This window comes from Hyperolius riggenbachi, chromosome 10 (genome assembly GCF_040937935.1).
Source record: "Hyperolius riggenbachi isolate aHypRig1 chromosome 10, aHypRig1.pri, whole genome shotgun sequence".
In the NCBI taxonomy this organism is placed as follows: Eukaryota; Metazoa; Chordata; class Amphibia; order Anura; family Hyperoliidae; genus Hyperolius; species Hyperolius riggenbachi.
This window is the reverse complement of record NC_090655.1, coordinates 266,837,465-266,852,788: the sequence shown is the minus strand read 5'-3', so window position 1 is coordinate 266,852,788 and position 15,324 is coordinate 266,837,465. Positions and strand designations below refer to the sequence as shown.

At 47.1% G+C, this 15,324-nt stretch overlaps 1 protein-coding gene across 1 annotated transcript; it reads left to right on the top strand.

The window, feature by feature from the left end:
• The first annotated feature begins 2,420 nt into the window (after positions 1–2,420).
• On the top strand, positions 2,421–12,827 carry LOC137537168 (oocyte zinc finger protein XlCOF22-like). Its single transcript, XM_068259289.1, has 3 exons — positions 2,421–2,583; positions 4,064–4,471; positions 11,023–12,827. Exons 1-3 carry the CDS (start codon positions 2,421–2,423, stop codon positions 12,075–12,077), a joined length of 1,626 nt encoding a protein of 541 aa, XP_068115390.1. The 3' UTR covers positions 12,078–12,827.
• Positions 12,828–15,324: the final 2,497 nt, after the last annotated feature.

Genomic DNA, 15,324 nt, shown 5'->3' with positions numbered 1-15,324 from the left:
ACATTGATGTGCTGATAAAAAGTGGACAGAAGCGCACCAAGTGCAGCTGGCAGTGGTTTTGGGTTTTTTTTGGCGGGGGGGGGGGGGGGGGGGCATATTTTTTTATACTCACCCTGGGAGCAATTTAATCTAGAAACTGCACTGCCGCAAGCAGGACGTCAGAAAGGACCTTCAGTGCAGCTGCAGGCATTGTCACTGAGAAGAGAAGTCGCCTAAGTCACGAGAGCGTTCAGTACCTCACCTTTATAAAAATGAATGAGGCATGGATCCCGGATGGCTCCTGCCCGCCCAAAGACTAAGTCAGTCCCCACACACAGCATCTCTACCTGCACGCCATGTGACTGGCTGCCTGCCCCAAGACTAAGTCGCTCCCCAAACAGCACCTCTGCCTGCCGGCTGCTTGACCACCTTCTCCGCCACCGCCAACAGGGTCCAGGACTCCAGGCGGATTCCTGAATTTTTTATTATATGGCTGCTATAATAGTTTTTCTGGGGCATCTACATGCCTGCCTAATTTTTCTGGCTGCACTGCGGGCGGCTGCAACAACAAAACAAAAGGCATGTACATGTGCCCATCCCCCTTCGTGATCATTACCTTGCCATGGTGAAGGGGCTTGCGTATCACAATGAAGCAATGACTTCCGGCTATATAAGTGTCTCGGGGGTTGGCACACCAAAGATAATAAGGTCGTTGCTTCATTGTGGTCAGACCAAATTTGATCAGCTGGACAGTCACTGTTCTGTCATTCAGCTACATCAGCTGGGAGACCATATGGGCTCACCTGCACTTTCGTCATGGTGCGCACCAGTCCAGCATGGCCGTCACTACACAAACAGCTGTTTGCGGTGCATTACACAGTGAGTTTGGTCTGTCAGTGTGAAGCAGTACACTAATTACATTACCTAAAAAGGATTATGTAAATGAGCCAAGCGCTCAGCTGCGTGCCAAAAGGGGGAATCCCTCCACCCCTCAAGGATACAAAATAGAGTTTTAACACAAATGACACGCGCTAGATAGTCCCCAAAAATCTGTTTATTATTATCAATCTAAAACAATCCGCAATAAACATGAATCATCAGCAATCCCTCATGGAACAGTCACTCCTTCACACCACACACACTTAGAAGGGCCCTTCTATAAAAGATAAGAAGTAAAAAAACTTGACTGTAAAATTTAGCAATACAAGAATGTGTAGATAAAAAGCTTAAACCCTCCTGATGAAGGCCATCGTTTAGTGGCTGAAACGCATAGAGGTGGAGAGACATTGCTGAAATTTGCGGGCAACGCAATTACAGGACTGGAACTGGGCTTGCAGTTAAAGCGTGCAGCTGCTGCCCGTATGCGAAGTTCTAAGATCTTGTGGTGACGTCACCGTATGTAGCTAAGCCCAGTGTAGCCCAGCCGGGCGGAAGTACTGAGAGCGGCCCGCTGAACCTTACGGGCGGAAGTGACGCGTCCTGTACGAGTCCGCTGGCGTGGAGCAGGAATCTGGAGTTGCCGTCAGTATTATTACGACTCATGAGGAGTGCGGAGGAGAACTATCTTTACTAACAACCTATGTGGACGTACTCACACAGGAACACGTGAGTTCTATATAGTCTGCTTAAGCATCAACAATTTTGAAAGCGCTGTGCATATAACTAACATTGTCGCAAGGAACTGTTTGTACACCATTGCTTTCAAGCTGGAGCATATAATGTTCATATAGGTGCTGGATGGGAATCTGTCTTTGGCAAGGAAACTGCTATTGTCACCGTCAGTACGGTAAAAAGGACATTCCTGCAATTGAGATGAGCTTTTTATCTACACATTCTTGTATTGCTAAATTTTACAGTCAAGTTTTTTTACTTCTTATCTTCTATAGAAGGGCCCTTCTAAGTGTGTGTGGTGTGAAGGAGTGACTGTTCCATGAGGGATTGCTGATGATTCATGTTTATTGCGGATTGTTTTAGATTGATAATAATAAACGGATTTTTGGGGACTATCTAGCGCGTGTCATTTGTGTTAAAAGTCTAATTACATTACCTGAATGATGTATACATATGCATGCAAGACGTTTTAAAGCACTTTAGGCCTGCAATTTAGCATTCAATGTGATTTTTGCCCTTAAAACGCTGCTTTACGTCAAATCCAGATTTTCCCCGGGACTTTTGGCATGTATCCCACTCCGCCATGCCCCCCTCCAGGTGTTAGACCCCTTGAAACATCTTTTCCATCACTTTTGTGGCCAGCATAAGTGTTTCTAGTTTTCCAAGTTCGCCTCCCCATTGAAGTCTATTGTGGTTCGTAAAAGTTCGCACGAACCGAACCTTTCGCGGAAGGTCGCGAATCCGGTTTGCGGACCAAAAATCGGAGGTTCGGTCCATCTCTACTGCTATTACTACTAGTACTACTTCTACTTCTTTTTAAAACAACAATAATGATAAGAATATTTTTAGTCGAAAGAGTGCAGGTTATTCCACAAACAGATGCTGCAGTTATCATATTCACCACTAGATGGCTAGATGACACACAGGAGGAAATGATGTCCCACAGCAGGAAGAGAAGTTGCAGGAAGTGGAGAGAATACGCGGCTGGCAGAGGTGATTGTGCGAATTTTGGTACAGATTGGGCAGAGCAGAGGTAGGGGTGGACATGCTTGTTATATATCGGGCAGAGCAGAGGTCGGGGTGGACATACTTGTTATATATATTGGGCAGAGCAGAGGTCGGGGTGGACATACTTGTATATATTGGGCAGAGCAGAGGTCGGGGTGGTCATACTTGTTATATATTGGGCAGAGCAGAGGTCGGGGTGGACATACTTGTTATATATCGGGCAGAGCAGAGGTCGGGGTGGTCATACTTGTTATATATTGGGCAGAGCAGAGGTCGGGGTGGACATACTTGTATATATTGGGCAGAGCAGAGGTCGGGGTGGACATACTTGTTATATATTGGGCTGGGCAGAGGTCGGGGTGGACATACTTGTATATATTGGGCAGAGCAGAGGTCGGGGTGAACATACTTGTTATATATCGGGCGGAGCAGAGGTCGGGGTGGACATACTTGTTATATATTGGGCAGAGCAGAGGTCGGGGTGGACATACTTGTTATATATTGGGCAGAGGTCGGGGTGGACATACTTGTTATATATTGGGCACAGCGGAGGTCGGGGTGGACATACTTGTTATATATTGGGCTGGGCAGAGGTTGGGGTGGACATACTTTGTTACAGAGAAGGTCAGTGCGGAGCTGTGACTGGCCGATCTTGTTTGCCATGGAATACTGAGCCCATAAGATCCTCGTGGAGCAGCTGCCACCTCCAGCTGGTGCCTCACACATATACACGCTCTCTGTATTACCTTATCTCTGGATTTCTATTACTTCTTATGCTATAAATCATGCAGCTAAATACACCTGTTATCATCTGTGTTTATTACTGCAGTCACAGGTGGTTTATGTCCCGCAGTGGGAGAGGTTGGAGTCTGCACAAAGATGATGGCTGGTGGGTCACAGCTAGGGGTGGAGCCAGGGAACAAGGGGCGTGGCTGGTGGGACAGGCATTGGAGATGGAGGCTGCAGCTGGAGAGGGGTTGGGTGGCCTCTGCTGCTTTGGTCCTGGTATTGGCACTGTCCCAGCTGGGAGGTTTGTTGCTACGGCTCTTGGAGGGTTTGGGGTTAGTAGGTGATGGACAGGTGGGCTCAGGTATGGTCAGGATATGGAGCTGCAGTCCCATCGGTCTAGTTCATCAGGTGCCAGAGCCATAAGTAATGATAATTTATAGCTAATTAGCTGCAGACCTCTGCTCCTATCTCCCCCTGTCTCCAGCTGTTCTCTCCTCACATCCTCATCCATCTACCGCTGCCGACACTGCTGTAACCTCCCAGGAATGTGTGCATGGAGAGGAGGAGAGAAGCACCAGATGATGAGCAAGGCACACTGGGAGAGAGGACTGTGGTACTGAATGTGCAGGAGGCCACAGCTTATGGGATATTATCACCCCCTAGCAAATTATGTTATTTTTTGTGCTATGTTTATTACTGCTAATATCTTACAGCTATAATTTGTTATCCTTTTCAGAACTGAGATTTGAGCTCAAAGAACAAGAAAGGTGTGATCAGCAGTCTATGGAGGAGGGTGACATGATGAGGAAAATTAAAGAGGAAGAAGAAGAGACATATGTGTGGAGTGATCAGCAGTCTATGGAGGAGTGTGACATGATGAGGACAATTAAAGAGGAAGAAGAGAAATATGTGAGGAGTGATCAGCAGTCTATGGAGGAGGGTGACATGATGAGGACAATTAAAGCGGAAGAAGAGGAGACGTATGTGAGGAGTGGTCAACAGTCCACGGAGGAAGGTATAATAGTAAGAGTAATTAAAGAAGAAGAAGAAGAGACATATGTGAGGAGTGATCAGCAGTCTGCAGAGGAGGGTGACATGATGAGGACAATGTTAGATGAGGAAATTGTTACAAAAAGTGAAACAGGTGAGTAATCGACATTAAATATCGTTATTATGACTGTGTCACTGTTCACAGACTGGCCATGTTAGGGCTTATGCTATGTACGCAAGTTACATTTTTGTTAACTAAAACTAACTTTCTTGATTGTATTTGGTGACAGCTTACTAACCATAACAGTACAGACATTCTAATGGCTTTGGAGGTCTCTGTTCTGTTTTGTCACACATAGGGCTAGCGGCCTGTAATAGGCTGACAATGGTCACTGCGCATTACTGTACACAGATTCATCACAGCCACCTCATCCCCTTCTGCCCTGTACCCCCCTCCCCCCCACCAGTGCTTGGTGTCCTCTTACAACTTGTACACAAGGTATTGTCAATCAATATTAAAGTGCTCCTGCAGATAGATTAAAAGCACATAAATCTCAAGAGTGCGCTTCAATCAGGTCTAGGCCAAAACCAAATCATATGTCAATAAAATATTCCAGCGCATATCTTTCAAAAGTTCTTAAACATGCGAGTCCATTAGATGTTCAGGCTTGTATTTCTTGTTATCATCAAATGTCTGTTCAGGTCCACCACCAGATCCACCCTTATAGAAGACACACTCACCAGACGTCTCTGACCACTGCTAGACTGGTCAGAGAAAGCATGAGCCTCGGAGCTTCAGGGTCCTGGTGTAGATAATGTGTTCCTCCTCAGACAATATGGCCTTATCTCCTCCGCTTTAGCACATAGTTCACCTCAAGAAATAAGCCTCTCATAGCGCGATACCATAAAACATTTAAAACTTTTATTATAAAAAAAACACTCACATGGTCCTGGATGTTAGATTCGCATAGAGTTTTATGACGGGCTCTCCCCTGCTGCCTATGCTGGGCTGAAGGTCCTGTCCTGCTCTGCAGCTATTTTCTGCCGGCATCCATCGTGTATAGTAGGCATAAGATCTTCCGCACACCTCCTCCGCTGCTTTCCAGTACGTCCAGTCTCCACCCTATCGATTTCGTCACTGTCTCATGACTCATCAGGGGCACCTAATGAGGGTGTATCTGGTGGTGGACCTGAACAGACATTTGATGATAGCAAGAAATACAAGCCTGAACATTTAATAGACTTGCTGTACACGAGGTACACTGATGTCACCTGATGTGGATTGGGAGCTGAATCCCTCCTGCAACACGGGGAGTTGTAGGGCTGATGGAGCAGCACCAATGTGACATCACATGGTGGGCGGGGTCACACAAGGTATGGTCTGTCTCTTGGCTGAGTTGGTCAGCCTGGCAGATCGCTGGTTGGGTGCTGCTGTACACATGCCTGATTATCAGCTGACTTTACTCTAGCATGTGGGCGTGGCTTTACCTCTATTCCTCTGCGTTCTCTGTCTCGCAGTCGCAACAAAATTGCTGTGACTTTGCAGGAGGAATCATGGCAAATTTGTCACGATTGTGTTTGTGGTTCTGAGCCCTGACACACACGGACATACACAGAAACCTGGCACTTTATTAGGCAGGTAGCACGCTGATCTCAATCTTGTGCCTCGTGCTGCACATAGAACACGCACTGCCGCACTATCCATTATAGGCAATGGCCTGCTCGGTAATTGCATGTCATTCACATATTTCCCATGATTATGAATCAGACAGCTTTCTGTTTTTTATGCACAATGTGCACATTCCTGAGTTCATTCTATTTCACTGCATCTGAAAATTACAAATGTAATGTGTGCTCCCTGCCTGAGTCTCTAGAAGGGTGTAAGCTGGGGGGTGTTCTGTAAGACACAGGACCACTTGTGCTGCAGACAAATCGTGACAAGTGTGCTCCCGGCCTGAGTCTCTAGAAGGGTGTAAGCTGGGGGGTGTTCTGTAAGATGCACGGCCACTTGTGCTGCAGGCAAATCATGACAAGTGTGCTCCCTGCCTGAGTCTCTAGAAGGGTGTAAGCTGGGGGTGTTCTGTAAGACACAGGACCACTTGTGCTGCAGACAAATCATGACAAGTGTGCTCCCTGCCTGAGTCTCTAGAAGGGTGTAAGCTGGGGGAGTGTCTGTAAGATGCACGGCCACTTGTGCTGCAGACAAATCGTGACAAGTGTGCTCCCTGCCTGAGTATCTAGAAGGGTGTAAGCTGGGGGGTGTTCTGTAAGACGCACGGCCACTTGTGCTGCAGACAAATCATGACAAGTGTGCTCCCTGCCTGAGTCTCTAGAAGGGTGTAAGCCGGGGGGGGGGGGGGGGGGGGTCTGTAAGACACAGGACCACTTGTGCTGCAGACAAATCGTGACAAGTGTGCTCCCTGCCTGAGTCTCTAGAAGGGTGCAGGCTGGGGGAGTGTCTGTAAGATGCACGGCCACTTGTGCTGCAGACAAATCATGACAAGTGTGCTCCCTGCCTGAGTCTCTAGAAGGGTGTAAGCTGGGGGGTGTTCTGTAAGATGCACAGCCACTTGTGCTGCAGACAAATCATGACAAGTGTGCTCCCTGCCTGAGTCTCTAGAAGGGTGTAAGCTGGGGGTGTTCTGTAAGATGCACGGCCACTTGTGCTGCAGACAAGGCAGCCATATGCTTAGGCCCTTATTACTGTGTAACAAATGTATAACGTGTGTGTGTGTGTCATGTATGAGATATTCAGGCAGGGATCACACTTGGGGGAATTTCAGGCATTTTGCCGTGATGATAAATCGCATGAAAAATCACAAGTAATGCTTTTCTATTGACAGTTATGGGTAAGCGTTGAAATGTACGTTTTTCTACATGCAGAGAAAATGGCTTTGTGTTTTCTGCACTCCACATGCAATTCCTATTGCTGACAGACAACTGCTGCCAGCTGGCTGTCATGTGCAGAAAACACAAAGAACTGTCCGCAAATACCAGCAGCCTTTTTCAGCAGACTCAATTGTCATCCCTGCCTCGCTGTAACAATGTGTGTGAAATGGAGCTTGTTCTGCTGTCTCTGTATGTGTGTTAGTGTCTGTTGTAAATAAAGTTGGTTAAAAGGACAACTATAGTGAGAAGAAAATGGAGGCTGTCATATTTACTTCCTCTTAAACAATACTAGTTGCCTGGCAGCCCTGCTGGTCTATTTGGCTGCAGTAGTATATGAATAACACCAGAAACACGCATGTGGCTAATCTTTCCAGATCTGATAATAATTTCAGAAACCCTGATCTGCATATGCTTGTTCAGGGTCTCTGGCTAAAAGTGTTAGAGGCAAAAGATCAGCATAGCTCCCAGGCAACTGGTGTTGTTTAAGAGGAAGTAAATATGGCAGCCTTCATATCCCTTTCACTTCAGTTGTCCTTTAAGTAAAAAGTAAAGTGTATTTGTATGTACACCCGCCCCTGCCACACCATTAGCCATGCCCCTTTCTCACCATTAGCCATGACTAATTATACATGCCATGTGTCCCTTATACCATTCCCTGGTTTCTACTGGCCCCCCTCCCTCCCCCACAGCTTTCTTGGTAGTGGTGGACTTCCCTCTTCCCTCCCCAACAGCTTTGTTAGCAGTGGTGGGTTTCTCCCCTCCCTCCCCCACAGATTGCCTGGTGATTGTGGGCTTCCTCCCTCCCCCACAGATTCCCTGGTGATGGTGGGCTTCCTCCTCCCTCCCCCACAGCTTCCCTGGTGGTGGTGGGCTCCCTCCTCCCTCCCCCACAGATTCCCTGGTGGTGGTGGGCTCCCTCCCCCACAGCTTCCCTGGTGGTGGTGGGCTTCCTCCTCCCTCCCCCACAGCTTCCCTGGTGGTGGTGGGCTTCCTCCTCCCTCCCCCACAGCTTCCCTGGTGGTGGTGGGCTCCCACCTCCCTCCCCCACAGATTCCCTGGTGGTGGTGGGCTCCCTCCTCCCTCCCCCACAGATTCCCTGGTGGTGGTGGGCTTCCTCCTCCCTCCTTATAGCTTCCCTGGTGATGGTGGTCTTACCCCTCCCTCCCCCACAGCTTCCCTGGTGGTGGTGGGCTCCCTCCCCCACAGATTCCCTGGTGGTAGTGGGCTCCCTCCCCCACAGCTTCCCTGGTGGTGGTGGGCTTCCTCCTCCCTCCCCCACAGATTCCCTGATGGTGGTGGGTTTCCCCCTCCCTCCCCATATCTTCCCTGGTGATGGTGGGCTTCCTCCTCCTTCCCCTACAGATTACCTGGTGATGGTGGGCTTCCCCTCTCCCTCCCCATATCTTCCCTGGTGATGATGGGCTTTCTCCTCCCTCCCCCACAGATTCCCTGGTGGTGGTGGGCTTCTCCTCTCCCTCCCCCACAGATTCCCTGGTGGTGGTGGGCTTCCCCTCTCCCTCTCCATATCTTCCCTGGTGATGGTGGGCTTTCTCCTCCCTCCCCCACAGATTCCCTGGTGGTGGTGGGCTTCCCCCTCCCTCCCCATATCTTCCCTGGTGATGGTGGGCTTCCTCCTCCTTCCCCTACAGATTACCTGGTGATGGTGGGCTTCCCCTCTCCCTCCCCATATCTTCCCTGGTGATGATGGGCTTTCTCCTCCCTCCCCCACAGATTCCCTGGTGGTGGTGGGCTTCTCCTCTCCCTCCCCCACAGATTCCCTGGTGGTGGTGGGCTTCCCCTCTCCCTCCCCATATCTTCCCTGGTGATGGTAGGCTTCTGCCTCCCTCCCCCACAGATTCTCTGGTGGTGGTGGTGGGCTTCCTACTCTCCCCCACAGCTTCCCTGGTGGTGGTGGTGGCCTTTCCCCCTCCCTCCCCCACAGATTCCCTGGTAGTGGTGGGCTCCCTCCTCCCTCCCCCACAGATTCTTTGGTGGTGGTGGGCTTCCCCCCTCCCTCCCCATAGCTTCCCTGGTGATGGTGGGCCCCCTCCCCCACAGATTCCCTGGTAGTGGTGGGCTTCCTCCTCCCTCTCCCACAGATTCCCTGGTGGTGGTGGGCTTCCCCCCTCCCTCCCCATATCTTCCCTAGTGGTGGTGGGCTTCCTCCTTCCTCCCCCACAGATTCCCTGGTGGTGGTGGGCTTCCTTCTCTCCCCCACAGCTTCCCTGGTGATAGTGGGCTTCCTCCTCCCTCCTCCACAGATTCCCTGTTGGTGGTGGTGGGCTTAGCTCATGACTAAGGAGCCACGTTTTGCTCCGATACGCGTCAGCTGTTTCACTATATTGATGCAAAAACACTAATAAAGATTGGATTTTACGCTACAGTTTGGTGCAGCGGGTTCTCTGCTCTTCTGTTTATATATGCAGAGTATTGCACAGTGGAAGCCATGCATCTCTCACCTCTCCATCACTGTGAATCCTCCAGTCACTGCTCCCTCTAGTGTCCGACATCTCAGCCTCTTCACATCATCACACAACACACACAGAGATGCTGGGCACTAGAGGCAGAGGTGACAGGAAGATCCAATGCAGTGGAGAGGAGAGATGAATGGCTGTCACTGCATGATACTCTGCATTTATACCGCTTGGCGGGGAAAGCACAGAGGGGGGAGGGGTGACAATTCAGATTAACATACTCCATGCAAAAAAAGCAATCTGGTCCATGTTGCAAAAGGTGTTTTTCCACCTAGGACGCAATGTAACATATAATTATATAAGCATTATCTGACATAATTTATAATATAGTTGATAACAAATTACATATGTACCTTGATTCAGTTTCTCTGATTGTGTCACCCTGGAGGTAAGCCGCCTCCTCTGTCTTCATTTTATTGGTTTTATACAATTGTATCAGCTCCGGGCATCTCCTTCCCCCTTTACATTGTCACCTCCTCACCAGGAGGGCTCGGGCTCCAGCTTGGGCCACCAGGCCTCTCCCACCAACTATAGCTTTATCAGGAGTGTGACCAAGACCTAGAGGAAGCCCTGGGGAGCCGAGTGCAGACTGATTCCTCCACATGCCTATATGGCTGGTGCCCTAAATAGCAGCCTTATTTTGTGAGTTTCCCTTCACACTCCACAAATCACCAGCTCAGCATTAATACTACACAATCTGGGCTCCCTTTGTCTCTGTATATTTTATAAGGTGATGAACAGCTTATCTCTCAGATGAGGATATAGCGGTAATAAGAATGTGTAAGTGACACCACATTGCTCTACACACATAACACGGATCTCTTGCTATAAGTACATATAGGTCTGTTGTCACAGGAGTAACACATTGCTTCCATTGTCTCAGCAAGCTCTACATTGTACTGCTTTCCATGTATGGCCAATGCTTTATGTGTAGGGAGGGTCAATAAGATGCAAATAACTGACTTGTATGCAAATGTAATGCAAATTGTATGCAGATAATCACATATGTCAGTATATGTGTTTCATTGGCTGAATTCCAAGCTACATAAAATAAGCATGCAAGCCAAAGTTATAGTCATGGGATTGGCCGCCTGTAATGAGCACAACCTTCTGCAGTTCTCTGTCAGGTTGAAACCTAGTGATGGTCAGTGACTTGCCAATAACTCTGAGATGGTGCAAATTGTATGATAATTATATGCAAAATTATGCAGCTGCTGCATCTGGTCCATTTTTAATATGCATCAACTTGGAATTATCAGCAGCTCACTGACACTCCCTAATCATAATTGTTCCTCCTCTCAAAATCCTCTAACAGGAAGTGACGATGTTTCTCTTTATGCAGGGTGGAGTCCCGGCATCAGGAACCTCACAGAGACTCGTCTCTCTGTATCCACAGACTATAAAGCGGATGATGATGTCACTGGACAAGAGTCTCCTGCAGATACCCTGGTGATCCCAAATCTTCCCCCAGACTCCCCTCACCTGTCTAACCCTGAGGGGCCTCATACCCGGCACAGCTCTCCCCCTGCTGGAGGATCTTATTCCTGTTTCATGTGTGGGAAATGTTTTATTGAGAAATCACATCTTTTAATACATGAGAGAACTCACACTGGTGAGAAGCTGTATTCATGTAGAGAGTGTGGGAAACGTTTTGGAGATAAAGAAAGCCTTATTACACACGAGAGAGAAACCCACACTGGTGCAAAGCCCTATTCATGTAGAGAGTGTGGGAAATGTTTTGCATTTAAAGGAAGCCTTGTTACACATCAGAAAACCCACATTGGTGAGAAGCCATATTCATGTGCTCAGTGTGGGAAATGTTTTGCACAGAAAGCACTTCTTATCATGCATGAGAGAACTCACACTAGTGGGAAGTCTAATTCATGTGCTGAGTGTGGGAAAAGTTTTGTATATAAATTAGACTTCGTTAACCATGAAAGATTTCACACTGGTGAAAATCCTTATTTATGTGCTGAGTGTGGGAAATGCTTTGCACATAAATCACAGCTAGTCAGTCATGAGAGATCTCACACTGGTGAGAAGCGCTATTCATGTGCTGAGTGTGGGAAATGGTTTGCACAGATATCACAGCTTGTCATTCATGAGAGATCTCACACTGGTGAGAAGCCCTATACATGTACTGAGTGTGGGAAATGTTTTGGGTGTAAAGCAAACCTTATAAGACATGAGAGATCTCACACTGGTGAGAAGCCATACTCCTGTTCTGAGTGTGGGAAATGTTTTTCACAGAAATCAGTCCTTGTTACACATGAGCGATCTCACACTGGTGAAAAGCCCTATTCATGTGCTGCATGTGGGAAATGTTTTGCACAGAAATCACATCTTCTCAGACATGAAAGATCCCACGCCTGTCGGAAGGACCTATACGTGTGCTGAGTGTGGGAAATGTTTAGGGCGTAAATCAAGCCTTGTCACACATGAGAGATCTTACACTGCGAAACGCTCCTATTTTCATGTGCAGAGTGTGGGAAATGTCAGTGTAAGTATCAGATACTTACACTTATTCGGGTTTTTGTTTCTTTATTATCTTATTTTCCTTTTTTTTTTTTTGCACAAGGAAGCTTCATTATAATTACACAGTATCCCGAGGACTCCTTCTTGATTGTTAGGAATCCGGCTCTATGTGGTTGCACCTGCTGGTGGCACTAGTTTTCTGGACTGTGCTAATATCTATCTCCAGCAGGTGGCATTGTGCAGCATGTCATGGGCATCTCCTTGCCTGCAGTTTCCTGGTTTACCTGCTGGTGGCGCTCTTCATCTGGATAGCAGTATTTCCATCATTCACCAGCCGGTGGCCCTCACGCAATCCAGCCTGGACAATTGTTCATCATGACATCAGCTGCTTAGATTTGCATTTAAGGACTCCACCCACCTCAGAACTTTGCCAGAACCTCAGTTCAGCTTGGCTGTCCTGTTGCTGTGTTCTGTGCTCTCTGCTCTGAGACGCTCTGTTCTGTTCTGATCTCCTGGTTAATGTTCCTTGCTCTACCTTGACTCTGATTTGCCTTGCCCTTGTCTGCTGTTCCATCTGGTCTGTAAATATTTCTGTATATTATTGTATAGTTAGTTAGTTAAGAGTGCTGTGTCTTATGTGGGATTCACTGTGGGAATTTACCATTTGCTTATTTGTACATAATTACACTGATTAACAATAAACTGTTTCTTATTTCACATTCATTGGTTTCCATCTCAGTCTTTGCTGCACATTGTTGTCTATCAGTCTGCTGCTAAGTGCAGCCGTAACAATGATACTCAGTGTATTGGTTTGTAAAGTGTTAAAGTCCCTGAACTGACTTGACATAGTGAAATAAACGTGGGCACATATAGTACTAAGCCTAGTTAGAACTTGTCTGTTATCACTTTTATATATTTTTCATTGGAAGGGTTGATAAATCAGGGTTAATATCTATGCTAATGAAGCAGGTTCTGCAGTCAAATGCAGCCACGGCTCTCCTGAAGAGTAAATGGAAGCCAAAACACATATCTGGCTAAACAAAACTCTCTTGATAAGAAGAAAGTGCTGAAAAGTGAATTCTTAGTTTTTGTTCAGAGCTGAATGAGCCAGATTTTATGTCACACTGATATGGCTGCTTTGTGTAATTTAGAGTCAGAATTAATCCCCTTAAATTTAAAACAAGAATTTGAGATTCCAGGAAAGTTCTGCATACAATTGTTATTTACCTAATGTGAGCAGCAGATGTGGAATACTTATCCAGACTGAACTGTAGAAAGCCGATTTCTGTCTCTCTGTATTTTTATTTAATACTCAGGGCTGGATTTACACTTCAGTAGCTTGAGCAGAGATTCTAGCGCCATAAACTATTCCCCTCAACAAAGGCCACACCCCCTAATCCCAGCCTTTTTTGTTATATCACAGGAAGAGTTAAATGTACATGAACCTAGCAGCAGTGTAAATCTAAGAGTGGGCCTACCCAGCCAAATCTTTAGGCCCCCTCTACTTTACTAATACAAAAATAGTAATAATTCTATATATCACTCTAGTTAAAATACAAAGCAGGCTGCACACAATTGGAGGCGGGGTTACACATGATCAGGAGGTTGCATTAACGACAATGAATTGTTGCTAAGCTTCTGGGGGACCGCGCTCAGCAATGGGGGACATCAGAGCAGAGAGGGAAGCCTCAATAGGATCCTGAGGCTTCCCCCTCTTTAGGCAAGTATCTAATTTTGTACCTGAGCTTCGGCTCTGCTACTCTTTAACCACTTAAGCCTCCTGGACGCTCCTGTCTCTTATGCCTCTTGGACATAGGAGCTACATCCAGAGTTCTAATGTCCATCAAGGATGATCGTGTGCTTGTGAGCCCACCGTTACACCGATCAGTGCAAGGGACTATGTGGTCCCTCTACCCCATCGGTGCCCCTTTAAGCCGCAATGATTACGGTTACAATGCATAACTGCAATCATTGTAAACTGCAGAATGCAGGAAGTAATTAGTTCCTATAATGCACATGCTCACGCACATGTACATGTGAGCCCAGCACTGATTGGTGAATGGTATTATGTGATCCCTTGTCCCTTCTGGCTGCAGTGATTGGTCCAAGTAATCATGTGATCCCTTGGCCAATTAGTATCCTCCCAGTCCTTCAATGAACACTGTCTCTACTAGAGAGTGTTCCTTGTTGTTTTTTTTTTTTTAAGTAAAAAATAACTGCAAAGAAAAATAAAAATGTTTGAATGGTAAAGTAAACCTGAGATGAAAACCATCTCATGTTCTATACTGACCTGGGGCTTCTGTAAGTCCCCTTGAGGCTGCTCAGTCCCTGCCCCGCTCAGACTCCTGTTCCCCACATATGGACCGAAAGCCTGGCCGAGTCACGCTTCATCACACAGGCGTGGCCAGGTGCGCTCCCACGTCCCTCTCCCATCCCTGGGAGCATTCTGCGCCTGCGCTGCACAAGCACAGGATGCTCCCAGCTGTGGATGAGCGGCCTCAAGGGGGCTTAAGGAAGCTCCACGTAAGTATGGTACCCAAAATGTCTCAGGTACACTTTAAAAATAAAAAATAGTAAAAAATAAAATCCTGTCCCCCCCAAAGGCATTGATTGGTGCAAGGGATTATAAGTTCCCTGAACCAATCAGTGTGCCTGAAAGTTCATATCCACAACACAATGTTTACAGTGTCTTTTTTTGCAGCATGCGACTGTTCCACAATGAATGATCGTTTTATGAAAATTCGTTAAAAGATGTTTAGCAGCTTGCGGCGTTTGCGACCGTCATGATGGATCACTGAGCGACAAATCGCTTAGATCCCCATTGCCCACCGTGATCATTTTTTGTGATGAAACGATCGTTTGCGCCATGGTAGCAGAGATGGATCAGTTAATGATCGCTTTTTTCACCGCTGGTCCCCGATCTATCGTCATGTGGGTAGTTAGCTTATATTTGAATGACAACTGTCAGTAACAGTCATCATTCATAAAAACAAGTAACAATGTTAGGTAAATAGTAAAGCTTTGTTGCTATTCATGTGAGATTTTGTGCAATGTGAAATCGCACATAATGACTGTAAATGGCGACGCGCATGTTAGTTTTCCGGGCAGCAATTCATGCAAGTAAACAACTGATTCCCCGCCACATGAAATTGCAATGTGCGTACAGTTC

Bases quoted from the DNA above. Each gene is read 5' to 3' on its own strand.
- LOC137537168 (XM_068259289.1), top strand. From the start codon at position 2,421: ATGATAAGAATATTTTTAGTCGAAAGAGTGCAGGTTATTCCACAAACA. The intron at 2,584-4,063 runs GTGATTGTGCGA...TATCCTTTTCAG, and splicing joins AGAATACGCGGCTGGCAGAG to AACTGAGATTTGAGCTCAAA. The intron at 4,472-11,022 runs GTGAGTAATCGA...CTCTTTATGCAG, and splicing joins TGTTACAAAAAGTGAAACAG to GGTGGAGTCCCGGCATCAGG.